The sequence below is a fragment of the Heterodontus francisci genome, chromosome 18 (genome assembly GCF_036365525.1).
Source record: "Heterodontus francisci isolate sHetFra1 chromosome 18, sHetFra1.hap1, whole genome shotgun sequence".
Classification (NCBI taxonomy): Eukaryota; Metazoa; Chordata; class Chondrichthyes; order Heterodontiformes; family Heterodontidae; genus Heterodontus; species Heterodontus francisci.
The window spans coordinates 22,988,462-23,004,421 of record NC_090388.1 but is presented as its reverse complement, the minus strand read 5'-3'; the positions used below and the strand labels follow the sequence as shown (position 1 = coordinate 23,004,421).

General features: G+C 39.9%; 1 protein-coding gene across 5 annotated transcripts in view; it reads right to left on the bottom strand.

Annotated features, from left to right (window-relative positions):
* The window catches only part of cnot2 (CCR4-NOT transcription complex, subunit 2), a 184,480-nt gene that overhangs the window by 71,480 nt on the left and 97,040 nt on the right, over nt 1–15,960 (bottom strand). For all 5 annotated transcript variants that reach the window (XM_068050411.1, XM_068050415.1, XM_068050412.1 and 2 more), the window contains 3 exons: nt 10,856–10,925; nt 10,133–10,280; nt 8,540–8,722 (listed from right to left, as the gene is read on the bottom strand). In XM_068050411.1, the coding sequence (XP_067906512.1) occupies nt 8,540–8,722; nt 10,133–10,280; nt 10,856–10,925 (401 nt within the window). The remainder of the gene's footprint in view (nt 1–8,539; nt 8,723–10,132; nt 10,281–10,855; nt 10,926–15,960) is intronic.

Sequence of the window (15,960 nt, the reverse complement as noted above, 5' to 3'; positions counted from 1 at the left end):
TTGGAGAGAAAACAGAGTAGGAATAAACTGGTCATTCTTGGGTTGGCAGGCTGTGATTAGTGGGGTACCGCAAGGATCAGTGCTTGGGCCCCAGCTATTTACAATCTATATAAATGATTTGGATGTGGGGACCAAATGTAATATTTCCAAGTTTGCTGATGACACAAAACTAGATGGAAATTTGAATTGTGAAGAGGATGCAAAGAGGCTTCAAGGAGATTTAGACAGGCTTAAGGAGTGGGCGAGAACGTGGCAGACGGAATGTAATTCTGAAAATGTGAGGTTATCCATTATGGTAGGAAAACAGAAATGCAGAGTATTTCATACATGGAGAGAAACTGGGAAGTGTTGATATCCAAAGGGGCCTGGGTGTCCTTGTTCATAAGTCACTGAAAGCTAACATGCAGGTGCAGCAAATAATTAGAAAGGCAAATGGTATGTTGGCCTAAATTTCAAGAGGATTTGAGTACAGCAGTAAAGAGGTCTTGCTGCAATTGTATAGAGCCTTGATGAGACCACACCTCAAGTACTGTGTACAGTTTTGGTTTCCTTATCTATTACCTTATCCTTATACTTGCCACAGAGGAAGTGCAACAAAGGTTCACTGGATTGATTCCTCGGATGGTGGGATTGTCCTATGAGGAGAGATTAAGGAGACTGGACCTGTATTCTCTAGAGTTTAAAAGAATGAGAGGTGATCTCAATGAAGCATACAAAATTCTTACAGGACTTGACAGGGATGATGCAGGAGGGATGTTTCCCCTGATTGGGGGGAGGTCTAGAACTGGGGACATAGTCTCAGAATAAGAGGTAGGTCATTTAGGACTGAGATGAGCAGGAATTTCTTCACTGAGTGTGAATCTTTGGAATTCTCCAACCCAGAGGCTCAGTCACTGAGTATATGTAAGACAGAGATCGATAGATTTCTAGATATTAAAGAAATCAAAGGATATGGGGATAATGCAGGAAAATGGCGTTAAGGTAGATCAGCCATGATCTACTTGAATGGGGGAGCAGGTTCGAGGGGCTGACTGGCCTACCTTGCTCCTATGCTCGTAGCAGAGTGGGCAGACAAGTGGGAGATGGAATACTGACAAGTGTGAGGTGATGCATTTTAGCATAAGGAATAGAGAGAAGCAATATATACTTAATAGCACAGTTCTAAAGAGTGTGCAGGAACAGAGGGACCTGGTGGTGCATGTGCATAGATCTTTGAAGGTGGCAGGACATATTAAGAGAGTAGTTAGTAAAGCATATGGGTTCTTGGGCTTCATAAATAGAGGCATTGAGTACAAAAGCAGGGAATGTATGCTGAACCTTTATAAAAGCTCCGGTTAGGCCCCAATGGAGTATTGCAACCAGTTCTTATCACCACACTTCAGGAAGGAATGTGAAGGTTGTTGACAGGAGGCAGAGATTTACCATAATGGTTCCAGGGATGGAGGATTTGAGTTACAAGGTTTAGATTGGAAAAGCTGGGTTTTGTTCTCCTTAGAACAAAGGAGATTTCAAACAATGTACAAGATTATGACAGGCTTTGATAAGTTAAACAAGGAAAAACTGTTCCCAATAACAAATGGTACAAGGACTAGGAGATACAGATTAAATGTTTTGGGCAAAGATGCAGGGGGAATATGAGGAAGCACGTTTTTTTTTTACATAGTGGGTGGTATGACTGGAACTCATTGTCCACAAGGGTGGTGGAAGCGGAGACAATCAATGACTTCAAGAGGAGGTTGGATGGCCACCTGAGAGAAATTGACTTGCAGGGCCACGGGGATCGAGCTGGGGAGTGGGACTGACTGCATAGCTCCGTGGAGAACTGGCATGGACTCGATAGGCAGAATGGCCTCCTTCTATGCTGTAAATGACTCTATGACTCATTTATATAGTGCACTTTATGACCACAGGACATACCAAAGTGCTTTGCAGCCAATTAAGTACTTTTGAAATCTAGTCACTAGTGCCATGTAGGAAATGCGACAGCTAATTTGCACACAGCAAGCTCCATAAACAGCAATGTGACAATGACCAGGTATCTGTGTGATGTTGACTGAGGGATAAATACTGGCCAGGACACCAGGGATAACTCCCCTGCTTCTCTTCGATAGAGTGCCGTGGTATCTTTTCCTTCCATCTGTGAGGGCAGATGGGGCATTGGTTTAATGTCTCATCTGAAAAATGGCACCTCCAACAGCGCAGCACACCCTCACATTGCACTGGAGCGGTCAGCTTTCTGACTCAGGAGGCGAGAGTGCTACCAACTGAAGTTGGAATGCATGGAAACCTCTTCTACAACCTCTCTAAGGGCTTGATATCCTTCCTAAAGTGCAGTGCCCAGAATTGGACACATTACTCCAGTTGAGACCAAACCACTGTTTTATAGAGACTCATTATAACTTCCTTGCTTTTGTACTTTATTTGTAAAGACCAGGATCCCATATGCTTTTTCAATTGCTTTCTCAACCTGCCCTGACATCTTCAACATTTTATGCACATATACTACCACTCCTCCAGCCCCAAACAGGTGTCTCTGTTTCTACATCCCCTTTAGAATTGCACCTTTAGTTTATATTGTCTTTATCAAAATGTATCAGCCTATGTCCTCTTGAATCTATCACTTTCCTCTTCACTGCACTTCCAAGTTTTGTGTCATCTACAAATTTTGAAATTATGCTCTGTAGTCATTCATGTATATCAAGAAAAGCAGTGATCCTAGTACTGACTCCTAGGGAGCACCACTTATCTACCATCCTACGGTCCGAAAAACCAACATTCACCACTACTCTCTGTTTTCTGTGTTATGAGAGTCCTTTTTTTTGTTAAACCTTGGAATCTATATTTCTAAAAACTAAAAAAAAATTTCATGGACATTGAAACATCTGGAGACAGTTGAACTTTATGGATGCTTTTTTCAAAAAAAACAAGTTCAACAAGAGGCTCCTGGTTTTGACCAGTAAACAAATACTGGAAACCAGGTGATTTCAAGGAAACCAGCAAAGGGTTTTGACCTAAGAGCTACCCTTTGTTATGACAAGAGAGAATTTATGACTTAGCATGAGACTTGCTTGGAAAAGTAGTTTCATTTTTGAACTAAAGGCAGTCAATTGGAATTTGAGATGGACCTGCCAGGTAAAGCCTGGCTCGGGTATAAAAGTAAAACCCGACCCGACCACAGCCAACTCGAACTCGACCCGAGCCCTTTAATTATTTTTCGCGCTCCGACCGGACCCGACACAAATCTCCTTCATCTGTTCTGGCAGTAGGCTATTCCTGCAGCTAGAGTTGTGGGGAATCATGGGTAAACCTGATCCTGTGACTTCCCGGAGCAGTGTCCAGCCCGACCTGAGCCCAAATGCAGGACTCGGAATTTTGACCCGACCAGAACCCGACACACGTAGTCGGGTCTAGTCGGGTTCGGGTCGGGTAGCCAGGCCTTACTGCCAGGAGATAAGAACCAGACAAGTATTACCACTCTGTAAAGAATCCTTGCTCTTGAAAAGCAAAAGCTTATATGGCGTTGCCTCCTGCATTTTTGAAGAAACCCCGAATATTTATAGAAACCTTGCATCTTTAAGAGGACTTTTGCATCGAATGGGAGAACTGACACCTGTTGCTGCACACCTGATGGAAAACCTTTGTGAAGCTTCTACAGTTGAATTTCTTTGAACGCCTACCCAAAACAGACTGTTGATCAACCTCGCCTGGAAAGACTTCAAGTGGCATTCAACTATTCGACTTTGGGACACCTTGCCAAACCAAAGGACTTCCTTCCAAATCATTGCAGTCCTTAAGTTTTTTTTATTCCTTTGAAAGAGCTGTAAACAAAAATCCCTTTTCCCCAGTTAACCGGTTTTTGGATGTATGTGCGTGTGTATGAGGGCTAAGATAATAATACGGGGCTTTAATATTTCGATTCGCTTATATATATATACTTCATTACTGGTTAAGACTTGGTTTTATAATAAACAGATAATTTTGTTGTTTATTAAAGCAACCTCGTTGGCATGCGTTATTCTAGGGACAAATTGAGTATCTAATTGGCTGCTTCGGTAAGTGGGAAAATTTATTGATATGCTGTGACCTGTGGAGAAATGGGACTGAATTAACGGTGTACTCCTCCTGCTTCAGTCGTAACGTCTGTCATTTAGCCAATTTTGTAACCTTGCTGCCACTTACTCTTTTATTCTGTGCGCTTCAGCTTGGCTGACAAACCCATTATGTGGCACATTATCAAATGCCTTTTGGAAGTCCATATACAACACATCAAACCTCCCTGTTACCTCCTCAAAAAACTCAGTCAAGTTAGTTAAACATGATTTGCCTTTAATAAATCCACGCTGGATTTCCTTAATTAATCCACACTGTCCAAGTGACTATTAATTTTGTCCCAGATTGTTGTTTCCAAAAGCTTCTCCATCACAGAGGTTAAACTGAGTGGTCTGTGGTTGCTGGGTTAATCCTTAAACCTTTTTTGAAAAGGGTATAACATTTGCAGTTCTCCAGTCCTCTGGCACCACTCCCATATCGAAGGAGGATTGGATGATTATGGCCAGTACATCCGCATTTCCATCCATACTTCCCTCAGCAACCTAGGATGCATCCCATCTGGACCTGGTTTCTTATCTACTTTAAGCACAGTCAGCCCAATGCCAACTTAAGATGGCTGCCAGAGATGGATTAATAAGCCATCAGACCTATTTAAGGCACCCTTGGGGCATGGGATATAACTGTCTCAAAATTGTACTTTCCTGCCCCTGTTGTGTACGTAATAAACAATGGACATATTTCATATCACGGTCAAAGTACCTCCTCTATCAATTTTTAGCCCATCCAGTATCTCAACTACATCCTCTTTCACTATGACTTCGGCTGCCTTGGTAAAGACAGATGCAAAGTACTCAGTTATTTCCTCAGCCATGCCCACTGCCTCCATGCATAGGTCTCCTTTTTGGTCTCTAATTGGCCCCATCTCTCCTCTCAATACCTCTCTACTATTTATATGCCTATAGAAGACTTTTGGATTGCCTTTTATGTTAGCTGTAATCTATTCTCATATTTTTTTCAATGCCCCTCTCATTTCCCTTTTCACTTCCCCTCTGAACTTTCTATATTCTGGCTGGTTCTCACTTGTATTATCAACCTGACATCTGTCACACATCCCCTATTTTTGTTTCCTCTTACCCTCCATCTCTTTTGTCAGCCAAGGAGTTATTTTACTCTTTTTGATTGCCCTACCATGGGACTGTGCCCGAACCAGCTGCTCTTTAAAAAGACAGCTAACAGTTCGATTATAGTTTTGCTTGTCAATCTTTGATTTCAACTTACCCGGGCCAGATCTGTTCTCAACCCACTGAAACTGGCCCTCCTCCAATTAAGTATTTTTACTCTGAATTGCTCCTTGTCCTTTTCCATAACTAATCTAAACCTTATGGTACTATGATCACTAATTTCTAAATATTCCCCGACTGACACGTGCTTCACTTGACCTACCCCATTCCCCAGAACCAGATCCAGCAATGCCTCTTTCCTCGATGGACTGAAAATATACTGATCAAGAAAGTTCTCCTGTGCACACTTCAGAAATTTTTCCCCCTCTCTGCCTTTCACACTATTACTATCCCAGCCGATATTAGGATAATTAAAGCCCCCCCATTATCAATATTCTATTATTCTTGCACCTCTCTGTAATTTCCCTGAAAATTTGTTCCTCTATATCCTTCCCACTAGTTGGTGGCCTATAAAACACAGCCAGTCGTGTAATGGTACCTCTATTGTTTCTCAACTCTAACCAAATAGGTACTTTCCTTGACCCCTCCCAGACATCCTCTCTCACCAGCATTGTAATATTCTCCTTCATTAACACTGCACATCCCCTCCTTCTTTCATTCCTATCTTTCCAGAACACCTTAGCCAGAATCTTCCCAGCCCCATACCAAAGAGGCTGGGGGAGAATGGAAATTTGGAATGTAGCACATTGGGCCAGCTCCCCAACATGTTCCCACCTCTGTGGGCTTTTGCCAGAAGCAGACTCCCAGCAGCAGCGGGTAGTCAGTTAAGATACTTGATATGGCAATGACTAATATACTGGCAATAAGCTGAAATTTTACCAATGGCACGCTGCCCCTTCCCACCCCCTGCCAGGAGCCTGGCAAAGTTTTGGAGGCGAGTTCAGAGCAGGAGATCGATGGGCATCACAGGTTGATGCACATGCCAGTATCAATGATCCCAAACTAGTGGGGTGCCACAAGGATCGGTCCTAGGGCCTCAACTATTTACTATCTATATTAATGACTTAGAGGAAGGGACAGAGTGTAGTGTATCCAAATTTTCTGACGATACAAAAATAGGTGGGAAGGCATGTTGTAATGAGGACACAAAGAATCTGCAAAGGGATATAGATAGGTTAAGTGAGTGGGCAAAAACTTGGCAGATGGTGTTCAATGTGGGAAAATGTGAGGTAATCCACTTTGGTAGCAAGAATAAAAAGGCAGATTATTTTTTAGATGGAGAAAGACTACAAAATACTGCAGTATAGAGGGATCTGGGTGTTCTTGTGCATGAAACACAAAAGGTTAGCATGCAGGTGCAGCAAGTAATTAGGAAGGCAAATGGAATTTTGGCCTTTATTGCTAGGGGTTAGAGTTTAAAAATAGGGAAATCTTGTTACAACTGTACAGGGTGATGGTGAGGCCAAACCTGGAGTACTGCATACAGTTTTGGTCCCCGTATTTAAATAAGGATATACTAGCATTGGAGGCAGTTCAGAAAAGGTTCACTTGCCTGATTCCTGGGATGAAGGGGATGTCTTATCAAGAACGGCTAAACAGGTTAGGCCTTTATTCATTGGAGTTTAGAAGAATGAGAGGTGATCTTATAGAAACATAAGATTTTAAGGGGGCTTGAAAGGGCAGATATTGAGAAGATGTTTCCACTGGTGGGGGAATCTCGAACTCGGGGAGATAGTTACAGAATAAGGGGGCACACATTTAAAACTGAGATGTGAAGGAATTTCTTCTGAGGGTGGTGAATCTCTGGAATTCTCTGCCTCAGAGAGTTGTGGAGGCTAGGTCACTAAATATATTTAAGGACGAGGTAGATTTTTGAAATCTCGGGGAGTCGAGGGTTAGGCGGAGCAGGCCTGAAAGAGGAGTTGAGGCCTGGGACTGATCAGCCATGATCTTATTGAATGGCAGGGCAGGCTTGAGGGGCTGAATGGCCTACTCCTGCTCCTATTTCTTATGTTTCTTTTGTTCAAAGGCTAAAAGCAGTACATCTGCACCCAAACGCTTTCATGTGGAGGTATTCCCCCTCCACATTGATTGCCTGATATTTCAGGGCCTTCCTTTTAAATATGCCGTCTTCACCCTTCCATGAGTATTTCCATCAAGGCGTTCCATAGGTTTCCCACTGCCTGAGCAGCGCTTACCTCTCCCAATAGGGCTGCCAGCCTGCCCTCCTTTGTCTGTGTGCACCCCACTAACTGGATGGCGAATGCGGCCTGTTAATTGGCTGCTACCTGCAAGATTGTGCAGGCGGGCAGACCACTGACATGGGTGGGGTCGGACGCCCATGAATTTTATAGGTCCAGAAGATTCCAGCCCTTATATCCAGGAATATTTATTATGCAATCGTGGCCTTTTTGGAGACAGGTCTCCATCATTGGCACAACATCATACTTCTATGTGGTTATTTGCACCTCCAGGTCACCGACCTTATTTACCACATTTTGTGCATTTACACACATGCACTGCAAACCTTAGATCTTCTTGTATTCTCTTAGTCTGATCCCACCCAATACCTTACTATTTCTTAATCTAGTTCTATCTGATCCTCCAATTCCTTTGTGCACCTGTTTTCCCCTTTCTTATGCTACATCATGGTGCCTAAATTGAGTCTATTGCTTTGAAAAGTGTGATTAACACCTCTTAAAAGATGCATTAAGTCTTTGAAACACTTCAACCTATATGTTTGTTACTGTAATAATGTATCTGTTGCAGTTCAGAAGTGTGAATCTAATTTTTTTCATCCAGTGCTTTTTGGCCAAAAGCCAAGGGCAGTGGTACAGTGGACAGTAACTTTGAGTGGGCTTCTGGGATCAAATTTTGATTGGAACTGCAACTGTATAAATTTTTGCTCCAGTGCATGTTACAGAAGAAGAATATGCCTTGTGTATATTGTACAAATATTGGCTGCAAATGACAGCAACAATGGTAAGCTACTGACCAGAATGTTACAGAAGAAGTGAGACACATTTTTTTTGTTTACTTTGAACATTTTGGTCAAATTCAAAAGTTCTCATCACTGTTGTTATACCGTTATTTTAAAGCAGGATATAGTGCATAGGATACATCTGCACATTGTGTTATTAGTGGGTCTTTGATCAACTGAGGGTCCTTCTAGAAAGGCTATTGCCTGTATGCATTAGCAACCAATAGCAAAATTCAAACCTGTTTACCATTTTAATTTAATATAATAAAAATACATTTGACCATTGCTGACATTTCCATCATAATCACAGATGAAACACTGGGCTTACCTGCTCACTGTAAAAGGCTGCCGGGACGGCTGCTGCTTTGGCATACATATAATGCTAGGTGAGCTTCTGTTTGGACTGCCTAAACCAGAGCTGCTCATGCTATTTGTCCTCCCTGGAATCCCAATCCCTTGTCCAACCTGGGAATGATTCATCATATTCCTGGGATTCATAGGCAAAATGCTCCTGTTAAAAAACAACAAATATTAAATAGCAGCAGTGTATGTCATACATATGAAAAGAGTAAGCTTAAAATAAGATTGCCATCTCTAGCACAGGCACATAAAACTGGTGAAGCACAAGCTGAGCTGATTTTTTTTCCACCCTCCCATGACTCTTCCAACTTTATGCATTTAATATGACATAAATTATTACATATTATTAAATGCATTTGTAACAGACTATACAGACAATAAAAAGGGAAAATAAATCATATAATTTGTAAAAACTCCTAGAATATTTAGTTTACGAAATCCACATTTATTACAAATAATTTAAAATTATGCATTGAATCATAACTGGTATGTTCTTTAGCATAAGCTGCTTTCATGGCAACAGCAATAATGCATCTTTGAAAACTTAAAAAAATTAAAATTTACTGGAGTCGCAAGAGAATATATGTCCTAGCATTTCCATATCATAGAAATTAACTTGTTTATTTGTACACCATACATCCTTTTAGCTCACACATAGAAAAGCCCAACACAAATCTCTTTAGTCTGTCTGCAAGTTCCCCCCACCGGCCTCATGAACGCATCGCTCAGAACACAACCGCACCAGAATTCCATAAAAAATAAGAAATACAGCTATTTAGACAGACAAGACAGTACAATCAAGTGGAATTTCCTGTGCAAGTTACATCTGAAATTACACCCATCCTGTGCCAATTTTGCTGGTGCCTGGTTATACCCAAATATCCTGCCAATCTCATTAGTATACAACGAAATGTAAAAATGGGCACAAACAAGTGAAATCAGGGCCAAGAATAGTGCCCAGCATTAACCATATATTCCGCCTTTAAGTATGAAAATTAAAGTTTCAATATGTATAGCTCAAAAATCACAATAAAACTCTAGAAAAATTACCATTTACAGCTGCGCCTAAAATTCCGAGCTTAACTATGCATCTATTCTGAATCAGCGTAATTGCAGGTAATTTGTATGTAATTTGCTCTTTAACCTAATGTAGAGTCATTATAAATGAGTTGAGATGCCTTCGGGTGCAGGAATCGAAAGACAGGCGCAAAAGAAGAAACTCCTGCAGGGAGTAATTAAGTGCAAAACTAACCTGCACCAGAATTTCTTCTATGTTTTAGCCACATATTTGTTTTACGCCCTGTTTACACCTGCGTCTGTGCACAATTACACAGGAATCCACACCAATAATTAAATGCTGGATGCATACACAGCAATATAGCAGTATATTGTTTGTTTTTTTAAACTTCCTCACAAGTGATATTCAAATACTGCATTTAATCTACATCAAAACTTCTTCCACAGTGCTACTAAGTTCCATAGCACCAGTGTAAAAAAAAATGTTTACAATGTTGAGCACTGATGCAGGAGAAGGTAATTAAAACTGCTTTTATCCCATTACCTGCTTGGTGAAGATGGAGTATGAAGTGACATTGTGGGCACTCCTGTTGTTGGCGTAACATGATTAGGCAACTGAGTACCTTGTGATAAGCTGCGATTTAACTGAGGGTTATTGTTGCCCATTCCCCTCATTGGAAGGCCTAATGCACCTGTGAAAACATGAATATAGGCTCTTTCAATTGTGGTTTTGATTGCCGAGGTACGTTGCCTAATACTGATGGAGTACTTTTGTTCATAAGTAGTACTATTTGATTATTATTACCTATGTATTAAGTAGCATGCTAACTTTATCAAGCTTATCCATTAAATTACAGTACAAGTACTTTCCCTTTCGAACCATGGCTGAAAATCTATTCCCAGCAAAGATCTGCAATAGCTGTAAAACTATTTCCTCAAGCTCTTTAGAATTGGGGCTTTGGAAAAGCAATATTAGGTTGCTTTTCAATAGCTATACTTTACTAGGTTTAAAGTGCTACACGTGCACGTTTGACAATGGATCAGTTCCAGTGATGTCTAAACATTCTGCTTATAAAATCCATGTTTAGGTTTCAGCATTTGCATTTTTTCCTTTGTATTTTTAAACCAGTACTTTTTGATTGAAACATACAAGACAGTAAATAATTTCAGAGCAAGCTCTGCTACCCATTACATGTTTACATTAATAAGTGTCCACTTAATGACTTTCCTTCTAAATGCAAAAACTTTGACAACAGAAAAGACTTACTTTGCCCATATAAACTTGCACCAAACTGAGATAGCTGCCCTGATGTTGATGGTGATGGAGATGCCAGCATCTAGGGAAAAAGCATGTGCAGTCAGTAACAAAACTGCAAGTTCAAAGTTTCTATTAGTGGATCAACAATATACACACAACAGATACAGATCCACAATACAACCTTATAAACCCATTCTTGAGCCACAAGGATAATTCTAGATTCAAAAATTACTGAGGGAAAAGACGGAACTCCATAGGTATATAATCACAAATGTCAAGAGTCAAGTGGATTTGTTGCCCCATGTACATCAAAAATATTTCATAAACCTACTTTTATATCAAGAAAATTGTATTTCTGAGCTGAGATTTTAACCATTAGCTACTCATTTGAGTCAGAAGGTTATGGATCATAGGACTAGACCATATAATCTAACATTTTGGTGCAGTACTGGGGTGAAGTACTGCTTTCTTCTTTTTAGGCAATCCCTCGGGATCAAGGATGACTTGCTTCCACTCCAGCATGATGGGTTTGGAGTTGGCTGTTAAGTCATGAGGGGCAGGTGGTGCTTGAAGGGTCAGGTAGATGAGTAGTTGGAAGGTCATGTGCTCCCTCCGACGCCTCGACTTCACCTCCGCATGTTCCCGACAAAGTCCCGCGAGGTGTACGATGTCTTCCCGAATAAGCTTTCTCCATCTAGGGTGGTCATGAGCCAGGATCTCCCACGAGTGGTCGAGGATGTCCAATCTCTTCAGGGATACTTTCAGAACATCGCTATGGCCAGGTACTGAAATGTTGGGGAAGCAATCATTCAGGCAAGGCATTAAACTAATACCTCACTTGCCTTTTCTGCAATTCCATTTGAAAAAGAGCAGGCAGGTCTTCTGGTATTTGAACTAACATTCCTCTGTCAACCAACATTACAAAAAAATTAATTTGTCATTCACCAAACTGAAGTTTGTCCAACCTTATGACATGAAAAGTTTGCCTGCAAAACAATACGACCTGCACTTTCAATGTAATCCACTATATGAAGGTGCTTCAGGGCATTCTGAGATATGCACTACATAAATGCAAGTTCTTTTTATTCTATAATGATACCAACCTGAATTTCCACAGTTCAAGAATTTTTTTCCCATTACTATTATTTTGTTTGGATTCAAGATTTGCCATTCAACACTGTTGCATTGCACTGTTTTTTTTTAAATCAGTGTGAAAGAATCAGAACTGTGTTTGACATGTTCTTCTGCACCTTACTCTTAGAATTATTTTAAGTTCAAAGGGGAAGGATGAGCTTCTATAGTAAGACTTAGATCAAAATCAAGACCTGCGAATCTCGTTCCTCTTTATGTCTTTTCAAGGGTATGCTCGATTGAATAAACTTAATTCCAACATTTTACATTCATCACTCAAAACTTATTGTCCTGGAGGCATCTTTGTAAAGGGTTACCCTGAAGAACGCTTTCTAAACAGTCAGAGTTATTCTTTTATTGAAAGGAAGTAACATGAGGTAGCAGAAAAACCCTTAACCCCATGATTATGTGACATTACCCAAGCCAAGTGAAACTTACATAACTTGACAACAAAAAGGGACTTCAGCACTGCTCTATATGTGCCAAACAAGTCATTTGTGCTGAGACAGAGAGCAATAAGCTAACAGCCTTGAAATTATAGAAGTATAAACTCACAGAATCCCCATGATTTGTAAAATTCTGTGATCAATTTGCTCAGACCCAAATATGAGTTCCATATTAATCACCTTGGGAAGGAAAGATGGCTGTTTCCAAAACTGGAAAACTATGGGGTGGTTCTATATTGATGTCCTAGCTAGAGGCAGGTAATAAACAGATAGCAGCAATGTGGACTCACCAGCACAAAGTCCTAGGGATACAAAGGCCAACATCCAAGGTTAGTTGCCAGTCATTTTACAACATACAAAACATCGCAAGAAAACCTTTTAACTTTTTTTAGCCTCATATAAACTATTCTCTGATTTGATGGAGTAATAGGGCAATTCCCACAAGTAGCTTGTCTTGACACTCTGAACGATCCAAGAAAACACATCCTTTCAACTATGAATGCTTTTGGATCATCTCCCTGACTGCTAAATCGGATAAGGTTTCCTACCTTTAAAACAGCAGTATAATTTTTTTCCTAACTGGTAGTTAAGACAAAAATTGAGAAAAGCAAATATGTTGAATTTAGATCAGGGAGCCCAGGAAGGTTAAGCTATTTCTTACTTCTTTTATTTAATATGGTTTTCTCATCCACTAGCAAGTAGTGCAGAGAACAAATCCAACAAGCTTCTAAAATTCAAACTGGCATAACAAACATATCATTAAATAGAAACAGGCCAAAGTCACTGGATCTGTGAGGCTTTAGGTAAATCTAGATTTTCTTTCGGTCAAAATGCTGTTTAGTGAGTTTCTATCTTGAACTCAAAAGCTAGCAAATTTTCACCCAACTGAGCGGGGCCAAGTGCAGGTTATTTCTGTAAAATGATGTACCCAGCTCCAGCTTTTCTGCCTCCTCCTCCAAGTGTATTCTCTAACACACATGAATATGAATACAGCAAGTACTGAAATAATAGTTTTTCCATACTTTAATGTACTTATAGGAGCTTTATTACTGCAATGTTATACTTTAATAACTTACTGTTCCCATCGCATTTTGATTCTCCCTTCTCAGTTTGTTCGGTCTTGATTTTTTTAAAAAACCTTTTCTTCTGTTTTCTAGGCTGGTTTCTTTCTGTTGTGTTTGTTTTGTTTTGTTGCTGTGCTCTTTTACCTCTTTTCTCTTGTTGCCGTGCTTTCTCTAAGCATTATCTGTTTATTTTCTTGCTCAAAGCATTATTGCTCTGGACCTTAAATAGCAGCTGTTTTTCTTGCAGCAAAATAGATGCTATGAGCATTTGCAGACTCTTTCCAATTTTAATAGTGCCCCCGTTTTAACAGCTTCCATATGGTATGCGGAGTTACTGTAAATAAGATAATCTATAGATATCTCCACAGGAAATAAAGGAATCCAGAGATAGGGGAACAACTAAATTCACACAGAGTATGGAAAGCACAAGGGGCACACAGATAATCAAACACAGCTATTTTGTTTTCAGGAATGTCCATTATGGAATTAAAAATTCCAACTACCCTCACCCTTGATAACAAATATGGTATCCACAAAGAATGCCAGAGAAGAAACTCACCACTGAACTAAAAAATAAAGTAACGAAGAGTTTATCAATGCAACTTCAAGGTTTTTATTAAAATACCTTAAATTGTAAAACAATGCAATAGGCAAAATGATAGCATTTACTCTAGCGACAATGTGGCTACTTGAATACAGCTAACTGATTAAAGAGAAATTGTCCAGATATTAGTACTGCATGTCATGAGGGCACTATACACTCCATAAATCCCACAGAAGCCCCAAAATATTGGGCATACCTAAAAACCAACATTCAATAACATTCATGAAATGCAATTTTAAAAAAATGATTCTTCCATGTGCAACTATCACCCGACAAACAAAGCCAAAAAGGTCAATTTCCCACAACATTTTTGGGTTTCCTGTGCAATGCACTATTCCCAACAAGGCAAGTAGGAACCCATTCAAGGCCTTCCCTTGTGCTGCTACACAACACCCCCACATCCCCCCCCCCACCTTTTTTGTTGTTGTTGGTGTTCACGCATAACAATTAGGTTTTCATGTTTCAAAAAGTGACAAGTCACCTTAAACACTGATGCACTCTAACAACACAACATACTTTATGCATATCAATCAACACTCTGGTCACTATAAAACAGCAGTATCTTCTGATTCACTGTGAACAATGCCTCAGGAGATCTGTTGGTATTCATTACTTATGGGACGAATGTCCATTTTACATCAATATTGGAAATAAACTGGCTTGCATGTCAGACAGGCAGATACACTTGAAGCTGTACACAGCTTGAAATAAGCCCATCATTTAGTGGTTTGTCAGTAATAGTATCACTCTGCATCATGTATCCTATACCTCAAATGTAAACTGAGCACATTTTTATACAGTAAATAATCCTGTAAATATTTTACTATAATTCTGTTACTGATAAAGGTATAATAGAGGAATTTATCAAGAATTCAAAGATATGAGGAAAATGACCCAACCTTCCAAGTACATCATTGCAGAAATCGAAAACAGTCTATCTTACAAATTGATGGGTTGAAACAGGGAAACAAAAGCAAGAAGATTGTAGCCTTTTTTTTGCCTTTGCCCAAGTTCACCAGAATGGTACTGGGGATTAATCAAGGTATTTCAAATAATAATGGAATTTGACAGGATAGATACAAAGAAACTACCTCAAGTGGGGGAATGCTAAACAAGGGGGCATAATCTTAAAATCAGAACTGTGCCATTCAGGGATGAAATCAGGAGACACTTTCTTCCTGCAATATAATGTGTATGTCATCAGAGGGAAGGGATTTTCCCAAAAGTTGACTGAAGTTCAGTATGACATCAGGAGTTTATAAAAAAAAAAATTAAAAACTTTCCAAAACAAAAAGTACTTAATTTTTTGTCAAATTTCAATTTAAAGATAGCCAGGTGAATTCAAGTGACATTACTATTTTAGTAGCGTTTTAAATCTCCATTATTTTTATCCATTCTTTGTGACTAGTATGTCTCAATCTTACTTGGACGTTATCTAGGAGGCTTAAAAACTGTCACACCACTCAGATTTATGACATGAACAGGAACTGCTCTGGAGAAGTGCCTCCAACGTTACAGTACATAGCCTTGAAAACACAGGCTAGCTAAATCTTTCTGAAGTGCCAACTGCAGTGTCAATACCAAAAGAAAAATCCATCATAATCATTTTTTTAATCAAAATATTCTCATGCATTACCATAGAAAACAGGAAAAGTATTGGGCCATTCAGCTCCTTGAGGCAGTTCCATTATTCTATTAGATCATGGTTGATCTGTACCTCAGTTCCATTTACCCATCTTTGGTCCATATCCTTCGATACCCTGAAGTAATAAAAATCTAATGATCATCAACTTGGGGACTGACCATGGCTCCATGCAACTAAAACACCACTTCCTCACCTTTATATTCCACCACCTTTTAGATAAAGGC